We start from the raw sequence: 26,303 nt of genomic DNA, 5'->3' as shown, positions 1-26,303 counted from the left end.
AAAATGGCAGATAACCTGAAAGGATTTTTATAGCAGGGGTACTAGATCTGAAAAGGATGCAGCACAGCCTTCTCCCAGGAGGCTTTCTAAAGCTATAGCATGAGGGGCTCAGTTGGCAGCCATGGGTTTCATTGTTTTCATCTACACTCCAACCTAGCAATCATCATTAGATGCCTGGGTAAGGACTGTGCTATGATTCGGCCTAGCTCCCAGCTTCATTTTGTCACCAGGGACAGCACTTTTGCCAGGGTATCTTGTTGACACAGAAGAGCCCACTGATGGCACATCCTTGAGATATACAAAACAAGCAAGTACACTAGAAAAGGCAGCGCTGTGAAGATCTTTCTTCCCTTAGTCCCACTCTAGCAGGTAAGACGTTCTGGAGCCAGACTACCTGGGTTCAAACCCCAGCTCTGTCATTTATTAGTTGTGTGACTGAGGCCAAGTTACTCAATTCTCTGAACTCCAACTCCCTTGCTTGTAGAACAAAGATGATAGTGTAACTATTCAGAGGGTGGTCGTGAGGATTACAGGAGTTAATTCATGCAAAGGGCTTACAACACTGCTGGGCACAAGTCAAGTGCATTAAAGCAAAAGCCAAACATGCTTGAATTAAAATTCCAGCTTCACCTGAGTAATCCTATAATCTTCCTATTATTTTTATAAGTTTTCCACGTACCAAATACGATCGAGATTGGCTGCAGATTCAGATTCTACCAAGCATTATTTGATTGAACCCATTCAATAACATTTAAGGTATAATTATCTCTATTTTATAGATGAGGAAACAGAGGCATAGAGAGCTGAAGATCTGAAGGCTTTTTCCATATACTTTCCCTGAGCTGGTACAGCCTAGGCCTTTGGAATCATCTTGGATTTGAATGAATACAGGCTTTACTACTTACTGTACAGGTTTCCTCCCAAGACTGCTCACTCTAAAGTCTCTGGAAGACTCAGTTGGCTGCAGCAAGGATTAAATGACAGGTAAAGTAGCACAGCCCTCACACAGTTAACATCTCTGGTGCACTTACTGTTCTTACACCCCAGCTACACCCTTAACTCACACGCAGCTCCAACTGGAGTCATCAAAGACGTAGTGTGTAGTGGGAGAGGACTTTATTTCTTACACTGGATCCCTCTTTTCCATAATCCTTGTTTTTCCTAAAATATGGCCCTTATGTATTATTTTGGTTCTTAGGGTAATGACAGGCAAGATCAAGAATCTCCCTCAGCGATGAAAATGATTCATTCTCTAGCTACTCCTTCAGTCCTTGGCACAGCTACTGCCTGAGTTGGGAAAAGAGCTTCTCAGCAAGAAAGCGACGTCTAAGGCCATTCAGGAACTGTCGATGGTGAACAAGCACACCTGTGAAAGGAGTGGGCCCTGGCAAACAGACTACTGATGTAAGAAACAAGATTATGCTCTAATAAGCAAGTCTTTGGAGGTGACTAGAAAATTACATCTTTGTTTCATACTTGAGGAATGTAACCATGTGATATAAATGTTGAACCTATAGCCACCTAATTTTTTAAGGACCAGGAACTGGAACACCTAGGTATTTTCCCAACTTTATTGGAGATATGAGGGGACAGGGAAGGAGGAGGTGTAGATTTGAAGGTTTTTGGATTTTTAATGGAAAATAATTTATCCTGTATCTGATACTAGACAAGACTAAAAGGGTCATGTCCTCCTTATGCCCTTACGCCATTTCCAGGTGAAGTGCTCTAGGCTTCTGCCTCACTCTGATAGCTAAGAAGGGCCTTCCATCCTCGGCTCTAAAACCTGCTTGTGCCTCAGCGCCTTGCAGGTTTGGGCATTATGTAAACTTTCACAGACTTGCTGAAGGGGATGGTGCCCTCGATGCTGGTCTCCACCTGGGATGACACCTCACCACCCTCAATCCAGGGGGACTTTGGAATGCGGGAATTGGAGTTGTAGGCCAGCAGCAGCCTGACTTCCACCTGGCATGGTTCTGGAAAAAAAAGACAAAAGAAATCCTCTATGAGGGCAACTGCTAGGAACTGGGATGAAATGTCAAATAAAAGCAACATCAAAGATGGAAGCAATAGGGTTTCTAAACATTTCTTCATCTGCCCTCATCCCTTCCCCCTCACCAAACAAAGACACTTTCCCAGCTTGAATCCTGTGAGGCTGAGCCTGAGCCTGCAGATGTGCGGCTTTTCCGCCACATCTCTGTGGGCTCCCTGCAGCTCAGATCCATGGTGGATCAGAAGGGAGCTAAAAACGGAGGCCTTCTAGCCTTAAGAGAGGGCCAAACGGGCCTACATATGGCTGATTCTCATGCCCAGATAACCGTGCTCTTCCTGTGTGGTTGAGCTCGGGCATGAAGGCTGCATGTATCACAGACTCTACCATCTTAGTGGAGAAGCGGCCCTGATTAGGAAACACTTCTGGCAAAAAATTCTCACCAGTGAACAAGAACATGTTTCAGGCACCTAAAATCACGCCATTAAACCTTTCATTCTTTAAATGACATGACATTATGGCACTGATCTTGTGTCTGCATGTGGCAGGCCCCAGTAAGAGTGAGTAATCCCTCCCTCAAGTTGCTGACTGTTGGAGACAGAGACGGTTACAATGGAGCACAGCACTCTAACCAAGTCTGTAAGAAGAATGAGGAAGGAGCCCAGGAAGGCATTGGAATAGAATACCTGCTCTGTGCCAAGCACATCACCTGAAGAGTATGCACCCCGCCACACCATGAAAGACTGTCACAATCCCCAAAAAGTCTCAAGGCTCTGAGAGGTTCTAAGTGACTGCACAAATCCACACCGTTGACAGAATTTGAGCCCAGTTCAAAACTGAAGCAATTAATCTGTTAACCATGTGGTCTCTATAAAGGAGGGGGAGAGAATTTCTGGAAAAACTTAAAGACCATTGCAAAGGGCCAGGAATAGAATAAACTTGGGAGCAAAATGTGCAAGTGTTGAAGATGAGCCCAATGCCTAGATATATAGGGGACGAGAATGAGGGCTGGAGGGATCTAAGTGAACAAGGGCAGAGGTCCCAGGATTTCTCAATGCCCCCCACCCCAGGCCTCTTCCTAGTCACATCCTGACTTCTCTCTAGGGACGAGAGCAGAGACTGAATTGCTTTTCTCCAGCCAGAGCAAACTAGCCAGACCAAGAGAGCAGCCCTGGCACCACCACTTACCAGCCACTGGTATGGACACCATCATGTAATGAGGGCCCTGACAGCAGCCTGGGTATAACTGTAATGAAGCCAGTGCTGCTCTCCAGCATCAGGCTCAAGTATCAGCTCTCCCGCTATGTATGATCCCCTCTTTTGGTCCCAGATGGCTGTTGCCAACCACCAACCAAAACCTAGCCCTGATTCTCACAGCACTTTCAGCCAAATCCTGGGGAGGTCAGAGGACTCAACCCCACCTGTTCATTATGCCTTCCCTCACCTGCATGTGGTAAGAATGGCAATTCCAGCCATTGCCATCAGAGCAGAGGAGAGGGGAGAGACAACAAGAGGAGACAGTAGGAGAAAGGAACAAAAGATCATGTGGGACAAACCATGTAATCTGTTCATCATGCCTGGAAGATCTCTTATGAGGTATGCATTCTTGCTTCCATCTTACAGATGAAGAAAATAAGACAGAGAGGTAAAATAACTTTCTCAGGATCACTCAGCAAGGGAGGCAGAATCTGGAACCTGGCTGGCGTGACTCAAAGCTTCTGACATGGCAGACTCCTGCCTCCCAGAGGAGAGGCCCCTGGTACAGAGCTGCTGAAGGCCTGCATGGAGGAACACCCACCAGCACCAGGCCCCATCTCCTGGATTAGGAGAAAGAAGGCACAGGTGCATTCAGAAGGAGAACATGTTTCACTTTGGTGTCCCAGGTCAGAAGGGATTTGGTAGTTAGGAAATGTGAGTGCCAGCCTCAGTGCCACCGCTGACCAGCTATGTGGACCTCCATTTATGCATGTATAAAATGAAAAACAGAACACTAAATTCCCCACCACCAACTTGGTCTAAGGATTAAATGAATTTTAATGGCATATTGAAAATCCTGTATTCAATTTTCATTATTTGTTGAACACTTACTACCTTCCAGGCTCAAAGGACACATGATAGGCATCGGAGATACAGAGGTCAAGATGATTAACAAGTTCTCTGCTCTTGTGGTGCCTTCATGCTAATGGGAAAGTCAGTAACAAATTAAATGGGAGAATTCCCAACATTAGTTAGCACTACGCTGAGAATTAAAAAAGAGGTTTGTAATAGCAGTCTCTCAAAGGGGGTGATCCTGAATGAATTATAATTCTTCAGGCTCAGGACGGCTTGGTAGCCCCAGTTCGGGCAATGACTTACTGTGTGACCAGGGCAAGTTGGTAGGCCCCTCTAAGAACTTTGAGGCTCTTCTGAGCTCTAGCATGCTGTGGTCTGCCTCTCTGAGCTGTGGGCCTTCCAAAACAATACTGTCCCATGGCCTATCTTTCTAGCTATCAAGTCTAGGATCCCTTTATGAGAAGAGATTAGAATAAGAAATTCTCTACCTTCCTGTGGTGGCTAATAGTGCAGAACATTCCAGGCAGCAAGGATATGAAATGAGGGATGCTCAGGGAGGAAGATCCCGGGTAAAGCATTGCCGGATGCCCCCTAAATTGGGCCAGGCCCAGGGTCACTGACTAGACCCCCAAAGGGGCTGCCCTGATATTCAAGAGCACGACTTCCTCTTTGTGAAAACTTTATTATGTCATTTATACCCACCTAATACCCCTGACAGAGGGAAACCATTAATAAGGGCATTAAGTCACTCATGTAAGTAATATAGAGAAAGAAAAGTCTAGAAAGCAACCACTTAAGTCTAAAATAAACCAAATTTGGTGTCATGAAACACCTTCCCCAATAACAACCATGCTTCTGAATCATCTTCAATGATTGAGAAAATACCAGTGAGGCCAATTCTCCCCCCACTTTTTCCAGTTTCTAAAGCAGCCTTACAGGCTTGAAATGTAATGTCCCATGCACTTGTATTCTTCCATTTTATTCTTAAGAATTTTTAAAGTTACTTACATAACCTCCCTATCTTTTCACAAATTATTAAATTATTACATTAAACCAGCCCATGTAGAAGGGGAGGGCAGTAACAGTTTACTTGTTTGGGGGGAAATGAACTAAATGGTTCATATACAAAGACAGAATGATTTTAATTTGGGGTAAGAAACATGAAACTGTTTCATTTCTAGACAGAGCAATCCTCAGAACCAACTCCTAGCTTGAGAATTATCATTTTCATTTGGAAGGTGAGGAAATGGATTCAGAAGGGAGAGTGGCTTGTCCAAGGCTATGCAGCAAGTCAGTAGCAGAATTAGGACAAGAAAATAGTATGCTGGCATCCAGCCGAGGGCTCTTTCCAGGAGATTCCATTCTATTGTAATCTCCTGTATACTTTCTGACAAAATCTTGTGCCGCAAGCAATCAAAGCACTGCAGCAAATTAGTCTAAATGCAGCCAGTTTAAGCTTTCAAACTCCTTAAGAAATTAAGTACAGTCCTCAGCAGGCCTGACTGAACCATGTATTTCTCAAAGTGCAAAAAAACAAACGCCTCAAGGTAAGTGTCATCCCCAGGAGCATATTCTCCTGTCCACCTTGGCCCACTGACCCCTTACCTGTCCAGGCAGTGTGGGAGAGGTACACCTGAGTGATAAGCCGGTGGCGTCCTGGGCCAGGATTCCGGAAGTCTGCTGGCTTAGGATGAATCATCTGAGCCTGACCATCTGGATATAAGACCTAAGAAGTGAGAGAAGTGAGAAAAAGAAATAGAAGAGCCATGAATTTTCAACAAAACTGGAGTGTCTGTTGTGAACCCCAAAATAGGAGGGAAAGAAGATACCAGCTTTCATTAAAAACTGTTCCAGGAGTGGGAGGTAATGCTGTTGAGATCCCTGTACTCTCTGCCCCAGCACAAAGCAGTATTTGATAAATGTTTCCTGAATTCATGGTGAAGAAGTGATAGGAATAAAGTGCCTCTATTCAGTACAAGAATAGGCAAAAGTACTAATCTGAGTGTGAAAAGCCTTCCCAGACACCCCCATCTGGGTGACTTGCTCCCTGCCTGGCTCTGAATCGTATCACAGGCCAGCATCCACCACCAACCACCAACCATTTAGAATAATTTTGTGACTGCATTTTCTCCACGAGGTTATAAGCAGCTAGGAAGCTCTTTCTATAGCTCTGTCAACAAAGGGTCTGCTCTGTTAAAAAACAAAATTCAACCACATAAGTTAGAAGATCTAATTGGCTTTACTGAGTATCGAGCAAGTAGAGAAATGTTCCCAGGAGTCGTCCAAAATGGAAAGGACACATTCCTGGAATGGGTCGAAACTGTAATTAAGTCTTGGTTTCCTGTTGTGGGGGTCAAATGGCTCCAATTTGGGCTGTCTTTTTTTTTTTTTTTTTTTGTTAACAGCTCAAATCACTGGCTAGTTCTCAAATCTCACACATGGCCAGAGCCTTGTCCTCACTATCGTAGGGGAGCCTCACAGCTATCTATGCAGAGGGCCCCTCACACTGCACGGTGTACAAACGAACTACACGAACAAATACAGCTGATCCTAGAACCACATGGCCTGGACTATGGAAATCTACTGATAAGGACAAAGTAGGGAACTACACAGGTCTTTCAACTATGCAACTCTGAAGAGGCAGGTCTCAGCCCACCTGTCCCATAATGAAAAAGGACTTCAACTACCTCCATTTTTTACCCCAAACTTTCTCATCAATTCAGTTCTTCTTTCCAACCTATCTCTTAACTTAGACAAAAGACCCAGAAGGCAAAGCATCTCCTGACAGGAACCAAAACTACCCCCTCAAGCAGTAATGACTGCACTGAGCCAGCAAGACCCCACACGATTGGCCCAAGGACAAGGAGTGACGACCTTCACTGCCCACCTGCATGTACCCACCCACCTTGTCCACATTTTCCTTCTATAAACCTGGAAGTATTCTCAGCACTATGGAGACGGTCTTGGAGACATTAGCCTGCTGTCTTCCCAGTGAAATAATTTCAGTGAATTTCGTCCCTGAAATAAATTGCTGTCTTGTTTCACTACCACCTGTCTCTCGGTCTTTGGATTTTGCCAACAGCTAGTGACTGAACCTGGTCTGCTTGGGACCCTCCAAACCAGGTGCTCTTGCAATAATCTCCTCTCATCTGTCCAAAACAGAAAAAGTGCTGGTCTGGACAGCACGTTCCTACCATCAGAGCTGTCCTGCAAATAGACAGTGAGCTCCCCACCTGTGAAGGCTTCCAAACAGTTTGGCCATGCACTTGGTGGGGTGGCTCTGGACATTTTCTAGTAAAGTCTAGCAGATGACCCTTAAATAATCTGCCTGTAATTTCATTTATGCTTAGTTGATCGCTGAACTTTTTTCAGGGATAAATGTGAAACAGTAGTTCTCAACCCTAGCTCCACATTAGAATCATATAAGAGTTCTCAAAAAAAAAAAAAAATACTGGTATAGTCATGGGGCCTACCTTCTGGATTCTGATTTAACTGGTGTAGGCTGAGGCCTGTGCATCATTACTTTTTAATGTTTTCTGAGTAACTCTAAAGTGGAGGTAGGGTAGAAAACCACTAATATGGGGGAAAAAAACACAACCAAAAATGTGCAGCATCAACTCAGAATTAGTTCTCCGTACATCTTATGATTTATAATAAAGAATTCCTTAATGAAAAAAAAAAAAAAGATTCCTGCTGGGAAGCCAGAGTTTTTTTTCCCCCCTCTACTGTCACCACAGGCAAATCTTCAGGGCCTGACTCATTCTTACCTCTTCCAGAAGCTTTCCCTGCTGGCTGCAGGCTATTCTGTCCTCAGATTGTACTCACTGTCAGTGCTTGTGTCCCTACTTTTATTCATATCCCTTATGCCTAGAATACCTCCTTCAACCCCTATCCTTTGCTCTTACTCATCCTTTCAGACCTCATCCATGCATGAGTGTCTCCACAAAGTCTTCCTTTTCCTCAGCCTCCAACCACAGCGTCCAAATTAAGTTGTCTCACTGTGTGTGTGTGTATGTGTGTGTGTGTATTGTAAATATATTACAGAATTTTTTATAGTAGCTAAAAATTGGAATTAAGCCTGTAGGGGAGGAAAAATAATTTTCCCTCTACCTTTCTAGGTTCTTGGCTAAGATCACATTTATAATAAAAGACAGATAAACAGGGGAAAAACAGAAGTTTAAAACATGTAAACATCCTGTGTACATAGGAAATACCCAGGAAAACTGATTAACTCCCTGAAATGGCCCAAGACATCACCTTAAATACCATCTTCCACCAAAGACCAAAGGAAGGTGTTGCGGTGGGAGGGAGCCAGTTATGGGAGGTTACTAGGTAAGCACAATAAACTAAGGTAAGATTGCTATGCAAAAAAAAAAAAAAAAAAAAAAAAAATATATATATATATATATATATATATATATATATATGTAAATAAATATTAATCTTTATGCCCAACCTGGGGTTCATGCTCTACCAACAAAGCCAGACATGTGCCCCTGTTGTGCAAACTTAAATTGGTGCCTGCTTCACTGATAAAAGAGTTTCTAGAGATTTAGTAATCCTTCTCTTCCAGGTACAAAGGAGACACCTTTACAAATGGTGATTTCCCTTATAAATGTAAATTTCCCTCACAAAAGGGCAACTTCTCTGTTTTTAGAGATTCTCCAGGTTCTGTGGCCTCTCAAAAACAATGATCCCCAAATATTCTTTATGCCAAAGAGGCATATTTAGAGTGGCATATTGTGTTCCCCTCCATTCTTGTCTTTGAAACTTCCTAGTTTCATAGTCAGAAGCTGAGTCAGTACATTACTCCATTACTTTAGTGAACCAGTCAGTCTCTTATTCTTGAGAATAAGTCAGCTCATTTAAATGGCTGGGTCTTTTTTCAGAAGGTAGTGCTGCAGATGGGTTCCCAAAATTAGGCCTATAGTACGCGACCAATCAGGTATTTATTAAGAGGCCCCAGTATTCTTCTGTGCATGTCTGAATGATGACTGAACTTCTGTTTTATAACTGCGTATCTATTTGTCTTTCACTGAAACTGAGCATCCTCAGGGCAAGAATTTAACACATTCACCCCTGCAACCCTAGTGCTCATCATGTGAGTAAGCATTACTTCGTAGATGGGTGGATGGGTGGATGGATGGGCAAGTGGGTAGTATTTTTGTGGGGCTTAATTGCAGACTGTTTAAACTGACTGGTATCTCTACTGCATCTGGCATGTGTCTCTAATATGTCTAACTTAGGAAAAAATACTCCCTAGTGATTTTTTCAACCCATAAATTTTGCTCACCAAGTGGACCCATCCACAGCCTGAAAAGGATTTGTTTATTACAGTTTGCTTGCAGCCCTGAAAATACCAAGTTTTAACTTCACATTGTAAGACTAGAAAGACCCCTGTCATTCAGTGAACCCTTACTGGGTACCAGTGGCTTTATATACTTCATTTCCTTTCAGTGTCAATTGTTCCTAGTTGTCAGTTGTAGAATCTGAAGTGCAGAGTTTCAAGTAACTTGCTCTAAACCACAATCAGCGGAAGAGATGGGATTCACATCAAGACTCTTTACCATTAAGAATCATCTCTTCTCTCTCCTCACTTTCTGTCCCTCAGGTAGAAATTACAGGGCTGCTGAAGTTAAATGCTTCAACACATGGTCTAGAAGCTCTATGAGGACCAAAATCTGACAGACCTGGACCTTCACGGTGCTTTGGGGATCCTGCACATGTTCCAGGGTTGCATCAACATCCAGGGCCACAACCAACCCGGATGTAAACCGCAAAGGGTTGTCTGACTCGCCTGCTGGCTCAATGATTGTGGCTGAAGCTTTGTGGATCTGCAAGCAAGAAAAAAACATAATGATCCTGAAGCCAGGTCATCCCTGGGCGACAAAACATGATCCATGCATGTTTTGGATGGATCAGCTTTCTGTCTCATTATTAACAGGTGAACATTTGAAAGCCAATCAGAGGGAAGGCTCTAGCCCAGCTATTCAACTGGTCAAAGAAGATCACCAACGTCAACAGTTCTGACTGTCTGAACAGACTTGACAGGACCTGCTCTGGAAGGGGGAGGTGTAGGAAGGTACTCTGCCGCAGCATGGTCTGTACAATTTTGACAACTTCTATAGGTTTGGATGTCATGAGTCGGGGCATCAGGTCAAGAAGTTTGTCCACAAAGCTGTCCTGTAGGTGGGGCAAATCAGCAATAAAACACCTGCAGGAACAAACAGAAGCCAAGTGACTAAGCATTCATTTACCACAGGATGATCCCCAAACATATGCCAAATCCTAAGGTAGGAGAAGTGATGAACTGAAGGAGCCCATGGTCCCTGAATGAGAAAGCCAGGCACCTAGATAATTACGCCTTGGTGATATAAGCATCCTGATAGCCTTGTTTATTGAATACCCCATGTGCCAGATATACTCTTCAAGTGTTTGGCATGATCTTATTTAATCCTCCCAGCAATCCTGTGCATTGTTATAATCATTATTTTCATATTATAGATTCATTAATTAAGTTAACAAATACGTCTTTAAGACTGCAAGTGCCAACTACTATCACAGGCACCAGGGACGTAACAGTGAGCAAAAGAGAAGAAAATGCCTATCTTAATGGGGCTTATATTTGTAGAAAGGAACACAGAGATTCAGAGAAAATGATGTTGCGTTGAGGCTTAAAAATGTTAAATAAACTCACTCCCAGCTCTGATTCCACAGTACTCCTGCCTTATAGAAGGGGACAGTCGAAAAATATTTCACTGAGGTAATAGCAGTGCAGGGACTCAGGGGCTGAATTAAGAAAGAATGTACAACTCTATGCAAGAGATGAGAAACTATGGCATACCAGAGCTATCACCTTCCTAAAAGTCTCTTCAACTCAAATGTGCAAAAACAGACTCTCCATCTTAAATCTAAAACCAAGGGCACCTGGGTGGCTCAGTCGGTTGAGTATCCAACTCTTGATTTCAGCTCAGGTCATGGTCCCAGGGTTGTAGGATCAAGCCTCACATTGGGCTCCACACTGAGCATGAAGCCTGCTTAAGATTCATTTCTTTCTTTCTTTCTTTCTCTCTCTCTCTCTCTCTCTCTCTCTCTCTCTCTCTCTCCCCACCCCCCCTCTTCCCCTCTCCCCTGCTCGCACAGACTCTCTCAGAAAGAAAGAATGAAAGAAAGAAAAAGGGAAAGAGGGAGGGAGGGAGAAAAAAAATTTAAAACCAAAGTAAGGCATGAACTCAGTTGAGATGTGAAGCTAGGATCTTAAAGAGCCAAACTGGAGTGTATCATCTGCTAGAGAGCAGCACCCACTGGTGAAGCATGGTATTGCAACTCAGCCCTACAGGAAGCTATCTCACCCAGATGAAGACTCAAAAGTATAGTCATATAAACTTCAGGTTTGATGAAGTTCATGGGGGCAGGGATAAGGGGTGGAAGAGTGAAATATCTGACTTAATAAATATTAGACTATAAAATCCTATAAATTCTTTCCTCCTAGTATTATATTGCCAGTACATCACATGTCTGGTCACCAATTCAACTACCACTTCTTCGCTAAGCCTTCCATTCATCTACTAGATCTGTTTTAACCAATTTATTTCATACAGAACTCTGAGAAAACATAGCTGTACTACAAAATAAAGGTTACCTACAGAATTATGGAACAATTTTTTGTAGATTACTGTTGTTGAATTTCCATATTTCTCTATAAAGAACAGTGGGGAAAAGAACTTTTTTGTTGAGATTTTTCAACAAAAATGTTTGTTTCACCATCTAGATACTTGTCTTTTTGTGGCCCAGCTGAATGTTGAATCCAAATGATTCCCGCTATTTTTACTGTACCACTGTTGCACATTTAGCTAAGTTTAAAGAAGTTTACATACCCCTAAAAAAAATGCGCGAGGGCACACCGCCACAGATAACAGGTTGGATGCGTGGGTTAAACCAAGGATTCTAGCTTCTGATTGCTCTTGTTGCCCTCTAAGTGCTGTTATCTGCATAACCAGGAGTCAGTAAGCTAGATGGTAATGAAATAGTTACCTCTGAAAAAAGTCCACTTCCTGTAAAAACTTTTCACACATCCCAAATAAGGGGTCAACTCTGTAGAAAAAGAGAAAAGCAAACATACATACATATATTTGGCTTACGTAATCTTCGAACTGAGGAATGAGGACCAAATTCCCAGAAACCCGAGCCTACGTGAAAGGAAATCAGAGGATTACACTATCAAAATTATCTCTAAAAGGAAGAGCAGATTCCTAATGGACCTAGGGGGAAAATATCTGCCAGAATGCCAAGACCCAATTAAAACACTTCAGTGGCTATCAGGCTCAATGAACACTCAAAATCAAGGGCTGTCATAGACCGTGCCTGGCATCAGACTCACTAAGGATACAGGGCAGAAGCACAGCTTGCAGGCAATCCAGCGCCACGTTCCTCCCCTGCAGGAGTCCTCACCGCACTCCATTCAGCCGTCCACAGAGCTGTCTGGGAGCTGTGATCTTGCCGTGGACAGACAGCTCAGGTACAAGGAGATGACATCTACGTCAGTTGAGTTTGGAGACCAGCCTGGATTAGAAGCCTCATGCTCCATAGGTGCTAACATCTCTTGAAACAAATCCATAGGTATACCCTCCAGGGTCCCCACAAGGGATGTGCCCAGTTAAAAGAATCACTGCACTCAGTAGAACCCAAAGCTATGGTGTCTGCATCAGGCAATTACAGTTTACTAATAGTCCCTTCTGGTCTATATGCAGTTTTCTCAGTGACAATTTTTATGATCACAGTGTTACCTAGTAAACACAGTTGATATACCAGGTTTCCAGGGAATATACCTAGAAAGTTAACCAGAGGTCAAATTCTCAAGCAGAAGGGGAGAAGTGTTGTTACTACTTTGCCCATAGACAGGACTATGTTCTTTCCTCACTTGGCTTCTCTGGTTTCACAGCCACTCATTTTCTTTTTATTTCTTGTAATTTCCAAATGAAACTTTGTATTTATTTTCATTAATATTGTATTCATTAGAGGAGTAAAATTCCAGTGAGGAAAAACAGACAAATACTCTCTCCTTATATAAAAACAGGCAAGAAAAGGGCGTCAAGGTTCTTAATAACCTAGTTTAGTCTTTCTACTAAAATGTAAGCTCCATGAGAGCAGGGACTTTTATATTAACTATTTTGATATATATTTTCTGGCACAAGCAACTATTCAATAAGTATCTGTTGAATGAACAAATAAATGAGAAATGACAAATGGAAACTTACTCTACAAACAACATGCATTTGAATTCTTTTCCTAAAGAACAGGTAGCACTTGAAACTTTCTTAACTCTGATAAACTACCAGAAATGGAACTGCAATCTGACAGTGAGGTTCACCCACTAAAGATCTCCAGGAGTAAGAGGGCTGGAAAGGAGACCTCGGGAGGGGGTAAAAAGAAAACAATTCAGCCAAGCAGTATCAATGTGGGGTCTGCCTATATAGAGTCATCTTGTAGAACTTCCCAATAGTAAAACATAAAATAGATTTGGGAACTACCTCCAAACCCCAAAACAGACCAAGAAGCCTCACCTACATGCTATATGAAGTAGGCCTTTATCACTAAGAACCTCCACTTTTTTCTCGGGGTAAGGAAGGAAAGCAGAGGAAAAGTAAAGTCCACTGGGAAACCAAACACTGATCTACTTCCATTTATAAGTATGCAAAGACAATGGAAAATCATTAGATGCTATGATCAGGGCTGTAAAGGAGACCAAGCAGACCTCAGTGAGAGAAAGTCAAGGCAAGAAAGCTCAGAAAATCTTTTTTTAAATTCTAATAAATAACCTCAGTGAGATTAAAGAGGAGATCTGAAAGGATACCGCACTGATAAAGCAAGAGAAATGGCTATGAAAAGGGCACACTGAAGAAAGCATTCTGGTAAATGAACAGTAATAATGAAATCAACTCAAAAGTAAGGAATACTATATTGAAAAATGACGAAAACTGAAGTCATAACTTAAAAGAGCATATTGAGGGGTGCCTGAGTGGCTCAGTCGGTTGGGCGTCTGACTTCCTTTCAGGTCACGATCTCGCGGTTTGTGAGTTCGAGCCCCGCGTCGGGCTCTGTGCTGACAGTCCAGAGCCTGGAGCCTGCTTAGGATTCTGTGTCTCCCTCTCCCTCTGTTACTCCCCTGCTTGCATTCTGTCTTTCTGTCTCTCTCAAAAATAAAAAAGATTAAAAAAAAAAAGTTAAAAAAAAGGAGCACATTGAGGAATTTACACAGAATACACAGTAGAAAAGCTAAGACACTGAAATTATGAGAAAAAGATATAAGGGAAAATAGATCCAGAAGACACAACATCCAGTATGACAGACTGGAGTGGATGGAATTAGTAGTAATCAAAGAAATAATGGTTGGGAAAAGATCCCTGAGCTAAAAGCAGAGTTTATACTTCAAAGTCCCACTGAAGGTCAGTTAAAAGCATTGAAAGAAAACATGTATCTACACACATCCTGGTAGAATTTCTGAATTCTAAACAGAGAGGAAAAAAAAGAACCAAGAAAAATAAGGAAACAAAGGAAAGAGAACCAGACTGACATCGGATATCCTAACTGTAACATTAAATACTAAACAGTAACTCAGCAACATTTACAGAGTTCTGAAAGAATTCCAATTATGCATAAGAGCAAAAGAGAGGCAGTTTCGGACATGCAGGGTCTCAATGAGTGTACCACTTACATACTTATTCAGAAAAACAATTACTAGAGAATGCACTCCTGTCAAATAGTGAATTAGAACAAGGAATTTTAGGGGTGCCTGGGTGGCTCAGTCGGTTAAACGTCTGACCAGCTCAGGTCACGATCTTGTGGTTCATGAGGTCAAGCCCCACATTGTGCTCTACACTGACAGCTCTGAGCCTGAAGCATGCTTAGGATTCTGTGTCTCCCTCACCCCCTCCCTCCCCCTCCCCCACTCGTGCTTGCTTTCTCGCTCTCTCAAAAATTAACAAACAGAAAATTTTTTTTTAAAAAAGGACAAGGAATTTTAAAAAGCAACTGTGGCACACACACATACACAAATGAGTGAGCAAATTAGAGCTAACTCATTTTGAAAAAGTACTTATAAAGATTAATGCATACTTTAAGAAAGGATTCTTAAAATAAATACATTATAAAAACATAATAAGCTGAAACTTAATTCCGAACTATTTAACAGTATGAGACAATGAAATAAAAACACATTAGAACTTTCACCTTGATCTGAGGTGACTGTGATAAAGGTGATTAAAAAGTCTATTTAATTTTTTGTGCTAAGTTGAATATGTTTATTAAAAATGTAAGTAAAAATAAGTAAAAATACTATTTCTACAACTAATATAAGCTAACATTTAACAAGTGTTTAGTCTGAATGAGTCAGGCAAGTATTTTAAGAGCTTTACATATAATAATTCGATAATCCTTGCAATATCCCTATGAGGGCGAGGCAGATACTATTATTATCCTAGTTTAACTTACAGGGATCGAAATGAGGCACAGAAATATTCAGTAACTTGTCCAAGGTTACTAAGTTTCCAAATGGTGGGAATCAAGATCTGAGTCTAAGCAACAAAGAACCATAGTCCTCTTAACCTCTGTCTTGTACTGCCTCTCACTTGAAAAGGTTAGAAGTAGGATCAGAACTCATCCTCGCTTCAGCAGCACATACAAGAGAAGCAGGATCAGAACTTTCAAACCCTTGCATGAAACAAAGATATAAAGAAAACAACCAATCCAGCAAAAGCCAAGAAAGAAAGAAAAGAAAAGAAAAGAAAAGAAAAGAAAAGAAAAGAAAAGAAAAGAAAAAAGAAAAAAAAGAAAGGAAAGAAGCAGGAATGCACACAAATGGAAAATATAAATTACTACAGCACAAAGACCAAATATATTAGAGTCTTTGTATAAGGACATGGAAAAATGAAATACTGTTGGGGCAAAAACAGTTTCAAACAGACAGCGAGGCAAACCATAAGAGACTCAAGTGCAGAGAACAAGCTGAGGGTTGATGGTGGGGGGGCAGTGGGAAATGAGTGATGGGCACTTGGGGTGAGCACTGGGTGTTATATGTAAGCAATGAATCACAGGAATCTACCCCCGAAACAAGAGCACACTGTATGCAACCTATGTTAGCTAACTCGACAATAAATTATATGTTAAAAAAAAAAAAGAAATACTGTTGGATGAAATTTAAAGGAGGCAGAACACAAAGTATATCATTATTCCATTTATATTAATACGCACACATTTATAATGTAGATGTGTTTATCTGGCTTGGGAAGAGTCTGTTGACAGTTGTTTTAGAAGGGGTAGATTACCAGGGAACCTTCACTTAATCTGCAATATTTAAATTAAAAAAAAATTTTTTTTAGTAATTATACATAAAGTGAAGAACATATCTATTTTCTTTAAATAAAAAAGTGTAGATGCCAACACAAGCACCTGTCTTTGCTCAGCTGTGACTGGCAAATAGTAGGGATTAAACATTTGTTAAATGGATGTATGGCTATCTCTAAGATTAAATCACTACCAGATTTTATCAGGTCACTAGATCAAAATAAGTGAAGAAATCAAATAACATTCAGAATGTTCTTTCTGCCTCGGTATTTTTCAGTGCTTAAAAACACTCCTATTTCCTTCTCTATGCCACATTTAGACTGACACAATCACTTGACTAAGCATCACATGTGTCCTCCACCTGGGAACAAGTTACTGCATTGTATCAAATCTACAATGCATCATTCTTAAGATGCACCTTTATTTTATGAAATAAGAAACGGACAATAAAAACACTTTCAATCAAAATATGGCAAAATCAAAATTAAAAAAGTATAAAATCAAAATTTCAGAGAAGTTAAAATTTTAAATGTGCATTTTAGAACCAATGAAATATGGCAATTCTATTAGTGAGCTCTTAGTATGTACCAAGTACCATGTTAAGTGCTTCTACATGTATTATCCCATTTATTCTTCATAAAAACCCCATGAGACAGATGCTGTCATCATTCTCTTTTTACAGACAGGGAAACAAGGCACAGAGAGGCTTAAAAAAACCCATTCATAATCAAACAACTAGGAAGTGGAGAGGTCTCGGTTTGAACAAGGTAGTCTCACTACACTGCACATTCTCTTAATTTGTCTTCACTGCCTCGGAGAGCCTACTAGTCCCTTCAGAAGAGAAAAAATGGTTCCTGGCACTAAATTCTTAAAGAAATCTAGCAAGGACCAAAAAGAATGTCATTGTTGCCTAATCAAGTCTTATGTTGTGCTGTAGGCAACAGAGAGCCACTGGAGGGGTTTTCCAGAGACTTAATTTGTTCCAAAGATAGAACTTGGAATATCTGAGAAAATGAAGAGTTTGTATACCTCTTACTAATCTTTCCTAAGAATCTTTTCACTTCTCATTAACTTTGGTGAGATCTCTGAATGCATTTGGAAGCGTCTTTGAAAGGACTGTGCCTCGCTTTTAGCCAGCCACACATCTTACCCTCGAGTAGTCCGTGCTGTTACTATAAGTTGCAAGGCTTTGGCCTGCAGCCTCATGTGATGGATAATCACCACCTGTTTGTTCTCCACACCACTGTACATGAACTCCATTTTGTAGGTCTCTTCCATGATCTATAAGGAAAGGTAATTAACAATCAGTACAAGTATCATAATGGTCTTGAGAGCAACACAGAATTCTAGGTGCAATTCTGAACTGAGTTTGTTTTTAAGTAGGCTCCATGCCTAACATGGAGACCAATGCAGGGCTCAAACTCACGACCCTGAGACTGACTCCACCTGAGATTAAAAGTCAGATGCTTAACCAACAGAGCTACCCAGGCACCCCTGAACTGAGTTTTAATACTGAACTGAGATATTTAAGTGCCTATGGTGACAGAAATTAGGATAATTTGATAAAAATTAATATGTGTTGTGAGAAATTACTCTAGTATATCTTACAAAAAGAGAGTAAGTTGTTTTGTTAGTTAAAAAAAAGATTTTCGGGGGGGCACCTGGGTGGCTCAGTCGGTTAAGCATCTGATTCTTGACTTCAGCTCAGGTCATGATCTCATGGTTTGTGAGTTCGAGCCCCACAGAGGGCTCTGTGCTGGCAGTGTGGAGCCTGCCTGGGATTCTGTCTCCCTGTGTCCCTCTCCTGTTTGCTATTTCTCTCTCAAATAAAGATAATACTTGAAAAAAAAAAAAGACTTTTGGGGTGGCTGCGTGGCTCAGTCGGTTAAGCATCTGACTTTGGCTCAAGTCATGATCTCAGGGCTTCTGAGTTGGAGCTCTCTGTCAGGCTCTGTGCTGACAACTCAGAGCCTAAAGCCTACTTTAGACTGTCTTCCTCTCTCTCTCTGCCCGCCCCCAACCCCCATGCTCACTTGCTCTCTCTCTCTCAAAAATAAATAAAATTTAAAAAAAAAAAGACTTTCATCTGGTAACAAAGTCATCTTAGTTGATGACGTGAAGATATTAAAAGTTTAATCACTGATAAAACTGTAAAGCACTGTTTGTTACCCTTAAACTGTGGGTACAAATGAATAAACACTGTGTATGGACACCCAACCCCAGGAAAAGTCCTCAAGGATTTAGCATCAGGAACCATTAACCCCGTATTAGTCATCCAGACAGACTGTTCTATGGGCCTGGTCTGTTGAAGGGAGTCTGGAGAGAGAACAAGTGCAGAAAACAATGTCTATGACCTCAGCTCAAGCCCAGTGCATTAAGCTCTTGCTCTCTTCTATCCAAATCAGCTACTCTCATGCAATGATACTTCTCTCCCGAATCTGTGCTTGTCTTCCTTTGAGGGCTTTGGGGTCAGAGAAAGGACTCCAGACTCTCCCACAACTGGCAGTAAGACAAGTTAATTACATAGTGCCTCAGTTTCATTATCAGATAAAACAGGGAAGAAACAGCCCCAAAGTCATAAAATTTAAAGGATAAAATGGAGCATGGAAAGCACTTAGTACAGTATCTGGAACCTAGTAATGAGGATTCCTTTCCCCTCTTCCTCTCAGATTGCTGCTCCCTGGTCCCATCCTTGCCATTCTGGAGTACTAGTCATTAGGCTCTATTCCCCTACAATAAGCCACAGAGCAGATCTGAGGAGGAATCTAGGTCAGATGAAAGATCAAGTAGAACAAGGGAAACAAAACACTGTGGGTATCAGGAGCTATGGGCTCAATTCCCTAATTCTACTACCTATAGCTCTATGAATTTAACCTGCTGATCCTTAACTGTTCAATCTATAAAATGGACTTAATATTTATTCTTACCTAATGGGATTACTGTGATAATTAATTAAAATAGACCTGAAATTACTTAGTGAACTGTACTTTAACAATCACAGTCACCATCTTTAGCTTGCTACTGGGTCATAATGACTCGGTCATATACCGACTCCCAATCTGGAAGACATGACCCAGAGAAGAGTTCACTAAATCCCAATACCTACGAATGAAGGGAAACTGCTCAAAGCTACACAGAAATAAATTCAAGGCAAATATAATTAAAAGCTACTTAATGAACTGAGGACAACATAAGGGGACCTTTTAACATTCAAGAGATGGTACAGGCTAAAAATATAAACAACCTCAAAATGAGTTCAGCTATACTTTCAGATAAACGATTTATGACGGTATTTATTGGATTCTAGTCTATCTAAAATACAAACTGATAATAATATATTTTTAGAACAATAAAGCATCTTAGAAATCATCCAGTTAAAGGGTACCTGGCTGGCTCAGTCAGTTAAGCATCCGGTTTGATCTTGGCTCAGGTCACGATCTCACAGTTCGTGAGACTGAGTCCTGAGTCAGGCTCTGTGCTGATACTGCAGAGCCTGCTAGGGATTTTGTGTCTCCCTTTCTCTTCCCCCTGCCCTAGGACAGAGGGATGGAACAAAGGGAGGAAGGGAGGAAAGAAGGGAGGAAGGGAGGGAGGGAAGAAGGAAGCAAGCAAGCCAGTGCTGTGTCCCCTAATTATGCTGCTTCTCATATCACTAACTTCTGTCACAGGTTGGAACTGGGGAGGCCACAACAGAGGCGTGGAGCCATGTGAAAGCCTCTGACTCCAACTTAGACGAGACAATTCTTAGACAGAGATCCATTTGAGAAGGTCCCGATACGTTTACTACCTGTTTTGCTGCTGCTGAGGCCAAATCACTCTGCTTCAAATACAATGGGGCAGCCACATTCCAAAGCTTTTCTTGCAAGGCCTACACAGACAAATCAGGAGAGAAATGAACAAAGAGATCAAAAAGACTGGCATGTCATTTGAGGCTTATGTGTTTGTTTTGCTTTGGAAATCTACCGCATTAGGACTTCCTCTCAATCTTATTCTTTTAAGCTAATAAACCCTGCCTACTATAAAGAAAGAGGAAACCAAAGGTTTGAGCTCCTCCCCATTCAATCCAATTCCTGTCCCAAAAGCCCTACATCCAGATCAGATCAGTGCTTGCAAGCAAAGGGCAGGAGCCATCCAGGTCTCACCAAAATGTGCAAGCAAGCCAGCTTCCAGGGTTCTCGTCCTTCCTTGTTCCCAGAGCCACTAGACTACCCTAGGCTGCCTCGACCCTTCTTCCTTGAGCTTCCTTCCAAGCTCCTTCCATGGGGCTTTTATTTTGCCCCATGTTCACTATCCTTTGAACAGCCTATCACCTTACTGACATACCCAACCTAGAAATCAACAGGCTTTCCTAGATTCCTCCCTCCCTCTCCATCTGTGTTCAAAACGAGCACTAAGAGCCACAATTTTACCTTCCATCTCTCTCCTCTCATCTGAACAGCCCCATCTTTCAACTCTCTTATAAATCTCTGCTGTAGTCCCTTATTTTCAGTCCTTCCTCATTACAGACATAATTTAATGGCTTTACAGAAAACCTAAACTAACAATTTCCCAATAGAAGCGTAACATAAACCATATACATAATTTTATGTTTTCTAGTAGCCACATTTTTATAAGTAAAAAGAGGTAAAATTAATTTTAATAGTATAGTTTATTTAACCTAGTGTATTTATTGTAATTTCACTAAAAAGTCAGTATTTTAAAAAATTAATAGTTTACATTCTTTTTTCATACCAACTCTAAGAAATCAGTGTGTATTTAGCATTTATAGCACATCTCAATTTGAACTAACGTTTCAAGTAATCAATAGTCACATGTACCTGGTGAGGATCCAGTTAAGACAGTAGCAGGTCTAAATTATAGATACAGAAATTTTTAAATCACCCAAATCATACTACCCTTGTTTTTGAAAATTTCGAGTCATTTCTTATATGTATGCTTTTTATATAGCTGTAGTCTCAAAGCAGAAATAATTTTGTATGCTTTTTTGGTACATAACATTAACTGTATTTTGTCACGGTGTATAATTCTTCATAAAGATCATTACTGGCTACAGAATATACTGTTGAGTAGTTGTGCCAGAATTTACTTCGCTTTTACCCTGTTATCAAACATTTGCCTGTCTTTGGTTCTAAGCCTTTTCCCCTTACCTACCCTGACACTCCATGACACTGAGTGAACAACACAGTTCTATGTTCTTCGTAGGAATATTTTCTTCTCTTTTTCTACTGTAGAAAACCAGATTCTTTTTAAAGACCTGCTTGTATTCCTTATAGAGATAAGAAGCCAAGAAAGAAGGAAGACTAACAATGACATGGCATTCACTATGTGTCAAACAATAAGCACAGGGCTCTTACACACCTTGCTTGTTACCAGTCCTTACCTAGGTAGAATTATTATTAGCCCTGTTACACAGAGGTTTGGAAAAGACAAAAAACTTTGCGAAATGGCACAGAGGAACTTTTGGGGATAATGGAAATGCTCTACATCTTGACTGGTGGTGGTTACACAGGTATACACATCATACACATTTGAAAGAATCTATCTAGCCAAACAAGAGCTGTTTAAATCCCAACCCATTTCAGTATACACACCCACCTCCACATATATACACACACCTGCAAAGCCCTAAGCTCACGTATCTTAAAGTGAGAAATAATTTCTAACTACTCCATTTACTCTGACTTTAGTCAAATATCATAATTACTTCAGGGGCGCCTAGGTGGCTCAGTCGGTCAAGTTTCCAACTCTTAATTTCCATTCAGGTCATGATCTCACATTCGTGAGTTGCAGCCCCGCATCGGGCTCTTGCTTCCAGTGCAAATCCTGCTTGGGATTCTCTCTGCCCCGCCTGCATTCATGCTCCCTCTCTCTCAAAATAAATAAACTTAAAAAAAAGGAAAAAAACTTAAAAAAATATAATAATCACTCTAAAGAATAAGTAACTAAAGACGCTTGGAACTAAAGCCAAGATAAAGACATATAAAGTAAGAGGGATCCCCTAAATCCTAAACCTAAATTTAGAGAACTCTACTGCAGAAGCTGAAAGCTACTGAACTAATTGAACACATTTTCAACTCAGCAAACTGAAACGGCTTCTTGGTTACCAACTTTGTGTGTGTGTATATGAAATCTGACCACCTAATACAGAATGCCAGCAAGGTGGCCATTTTAAAAGCAATGAAATCAACCTTTGACTAATAAGACTTCGACAAAGTAAAACTGGCATTTTAAGAAAATAATATAAAAGTTCTATGCTAATCAAATTATAAAAACCAATTTAAAATCCATATGATTCTAATGAAAATGGTTATCCAATCTACTCTAATTATATAATGATAAAAGAATACTTCCAAATTAAAAAATTTAAATTCCCACACAAGTTAACAATTCTTTAGAGACAAATATAATTACACTGCCAAGTAAATAATTTCTCCACTGCTAAGCAGCTACATAAGACTGTACATTAATGGCCTAAAAGAACTGCTGAATCCATTCAAGTGCATTCTTATACACTTTATGCACATTATAAGCACAGTCACAAACATAATGGATTCAAGCCCACCTTGATGAGAAGAAGTTGACACCGAAGATAGGTAGCAGAGAAGTCAGCAACTCCTGCTAATTCAGACTGAAGTTCTCCAAGTCTTTGCAGATCCCTATGGTAAATAAAACCCCAAGCCACACATTGGATAGGGATAATGATATCAATATAAAGATCACAACAAAAGCATTTTACCATTTTATACCTAGTAAATAAATTCGTCACAAATTCTTTTTCAAAGACTTTATTTTTTTAAGTAATCTTTACACTCTTTGTGGGGCTCAAACTCAAAACCCCAAAATCAAGAATTGTGCGCTCTACTGACTGAGCCAACCAGGTGCCCCACAATGACAGAACCCAATGCTGGAGTGATTATAATGAAATTGGTTCACTCATGCTTTGGTAGCAGTTTAAGCAAATACAATTCTTTTAGAAAGTAACACTGCACTACATTATAAAAGTCATACACATGGTCAAATATTTTGATCAGTAGCTTTATGCTGAGAAATAATTCTACGGGAAATATCCAACAGAAATATGTAAGTGATGAATCATGGAATTCTACTCCTGAAACCAATATTGCACCGTATGTGAACTAAAATTTAAATTTAAAAAATTGCTTAAAAACAAATGAATTGCTTTATACCCCACAACATTCACTCTTGTACAGGCTATTATAGTGGAATATTCTACAGACATTAAAATATAAAATGGTAGTAAGGTGTATGATCTCAACTATGTAAAAACTATGTGTAGAAGAAAAATATAGCAAAGTGGTTTTCTGGATAGAGGTATTAGGTGCTTTTTAGTGCCTTCTCCCAAGTGTGCTTTATTTTCCATACAATAGACAAGTATTTTTTGTTATCATCAGGAAAAAAAATTTTTTTTAAGATACTGTAGTAGGCTTTGTTGGCTCCTTACCCATTTAGCCATTCTGTACTTCTTCCTCACTAACTGAACTCTGATTTTGTTCAAGGGAAGGTGTCCTCAAACCCAGTTCCAGGTAGATTCTGATTGAACTAAGCCAATTAGTATATGTCATCTCCCTGGTTACGTGACTTAAGTTGGCCTTGTCAGTCCTAATGCAAGGACGTATATTCCATGCTTGGAGCAGGTCTGAGAGTGTCTCTGTCTTTCTGTCTCTACCTCTAACATGCGCTAGACTGAACAAGAGCACTTACAGTCCTGACTGCCTGGCAGCCATACTGTAACTCTAAAAGAAAAAAGCCTTGGGATAAAGCAAATGCTGAGGATAAGAAAAATCCAGAGAGACAAAAGAAATGGATCTTCAATGATGTAAATGAACTACTTGACCATACCATACTTAGAACTGCCTCCGATTTTCTATTCGTATGAAGAAATAAAAAGCCACTGTAAGCTAGTTTGAGATGAGGTTGTCAGATACCTGAAACTAAAAGTATCCTAGCTGGATACAGGTACAGACAAAATGATTGCAAAAATATAAAACAGAGCTGCCCGTGGGCAAGAAAACAGAGAGTGGCACACACAGATAAAATTGTGTGGGGGCTGGAATTATGGATTTCAAATTTTTAATCTGTTGAATAGACAATACATACCAAGCTATAGAATTAACCAATGAAGTATAGAATTCAAAAGATACTATAGGATATGCAATTAAGTTAGTCCACCTTCCTATCCCATTGCACCACTAAGCAGTACACCTTCTCACAGGCAACCACCATTGCCAGTTTCTTTTAAATTCTTCTGGGGATACATAGGGGTGCCTGGGCGGCTCAGTTGGTTGAGCATCCAACTTCAGCTCAGGTCATGATCTCACAGTTCATGAGTTTGGGGCCCCGTGTTGGGCTGGCTCGGTGCTGACAGCTCAGAGCCTGGAGCCTGCTTCTGACTCTGTGTCTCCCTCTCTCTCTGCTCCTCCCCAACTCATGCTCTGTCTCTCTCTCTCAAAAATAAACATTAAAATTTTTTTTAATTCTTCTGGGGAAACACTATACATCTACAAAAAAAACCACAACACATTGTTTTTCTTTTTTCTTTTTTAGTGGGGGGGAGAAGTGTGTGTGTTTGTGTAACTTAATAATCCACCTCAGAAAGCATTCATGGAAAGTGGTCTTGTTTTTTAATGGCAAAATCAAAATTTCATATAGAAATGACAGCTGTGAAAACCTGAAGTTCTGGGTCACAAGGAAAGTGGAGTGGCATAAAGTTTCACAATATAAAGTTCATCATATAAAGTTTCACAATAGCCTATACAAAACTGTCCACTGGAGTAAACCCATCCCTCTAATCTCATGCAACTTAAAAAAAAAAAAGTTTATTTATTTTAATGTTTATTTATTTTTCAGAAAAAGAGAGAAAAGGGGAGGGGCAAAGAGAGAGGGAGACAGGATCAGAAGTGGGCTCCGTACTGACAGCAGAGAGCCTGAGGCAGATCTGGAACTCACCAACTGCGAGATCATGACGTGAGCAGAAGTCAGATGCTTAACCAACTGAGCCACCCAGGTCCCCCTCATGCAACTTTTTAATAGCTAATGCTGCCGCCTACGGACCTTGATATCAGGAAGGAGATGCCCCAGAAAAGGACACAGAATGAGTTCTTCCCAAAGTGACTGAAAAAATTAGGACCAGTGCCTCATAGATCCATCTCTTGTGAGTTTTGGTGGCTGGAGCGGTTCCTGGAGTGTGCTGTTGTCGGAATCCAGCACAGTAAAAGGCAAGGCCCTGTACTAGCTAACCACACCTGTGCAATGCTACTTTGGTGGCCAGCTGGTCCCTCTCTTTTCACATCTCGGATGTCTCTCTTGTGAAGACAGCCCTGAATCGCTGTATTTCTGAAACGTTTCCTCTCCAGGAAGATTCTGCCTTTCTGTTAACAATTATAGTGAACACTGACCAGCTGACTATACATTAGCCGACGGCTATCCGGTGTTAAGCTATTCTACAGCCCCTACACTGCCACAATTGTTCTCAGTTGCACAGAACAAGATGTAACCCAACCAGTCACGGGAAATCTGAACTACTGTACAAGCAAAATAAGAAACATGCTAACCCTGGACAAAATGCCCTTATCGTACTGTTTCCTCTCTGTGCCTATCTATGCCCACAATCCTCAGGAAGCCTAATTTTAAACATCCATCAGGAAACTATAAACTCTTTAATGAGACAGGTACAAAGAGCACCATCTATGTGCACTATACTAGGTGTGCTAGGTGTTTCCTTACTTGAGCCTATTTAATCCTGACACTGCAAATTGCAATTAATCCTATTTCACTGAGAATGAAAGGGAAGATCAGAGTTTAAGTAGTTTGCCCAAGGTTACAAGACTAATGAGTAGCAAAAACAGGCCTTGAACTCAGGTCTGTCTGAACTCCACAAATCTTTTTTTTTTTTTAATAAAGC

At 40.8% G+C, this 26,303-nt stretch overlaps 1 protein-coding gene across 2 annotated transcripts in view; it reads right to left on the bottom strand.

Moving 5' to 3' along the window:
- Positions 1 to 1,557: 1,557 nt before the first annotated feature.
- Positions 1,558 to 26,303, bottom strand: part of INTS4 (integrator complex subunit 4) — a 116,087-nt gene continuing 91,341 nt past the window's right edge. For both annotated transcript variants that reach the window (XM_047879205.1, XM_047879206.1), the window contains 8 exons: positions 22,944 to 23,037; positions 20,169 to 20,249; positions 17,532 to 17,662; positions 12,074 to 12,133; positions 10,094 to 10,253; positions 9,730 to 9,873; positions 5,645 to 5,765; positions 1,558 to 1,973 (listed from right to left, as the gene is read on the bottom strand). In XM_047879205.1, coding sequence (XP_047735161.1) covers positions 1,795 to 1,973; positions 5,645 to 5,765; positions 9,730 to 9,873; positions 10,094 to 10,253; positions 12,074 to 12,133; positions 17,532 to 17,662; positions 20,169 to 20,249; positions 22,944 to 23,037 — 970 coding nt within the window. In that variant the 3' untranslated portion in view covers positions 1,558 to 1,794. The remainder of the gene's footprint in view (positions 1,974 to 5,644; positions 5,766 to 9,729; positions 9,874 to 10,093; positions 10,254 to 12,073; positions 12,134 to 17,531; positions 17,663 to 20,168; positions 20,250 to 22,943; positions 23,038 to 26,303) is intronic.

The sequence above is a fragment of the Prionailurus viverrinus genome, chromosome D1 (genome assembly GCF_022837055.1).
Source record: "Prionailurus viverrinus isolate Anna chromosome D1, UM_Priviv_1.0, whole genome shotgun sequence".
Taxonomy (NCBI): Eukaryota; Metazoa; Chordata; class Mammalia; order Carnivora; family Felidae; genus Prionailurus; species Prionailurus viverrinus.
The sequence above is the reverse complement of the archived record's forward strand: the minus strand, read 5'-3'. Positions and strand labels throughout refer to the sequence as shown.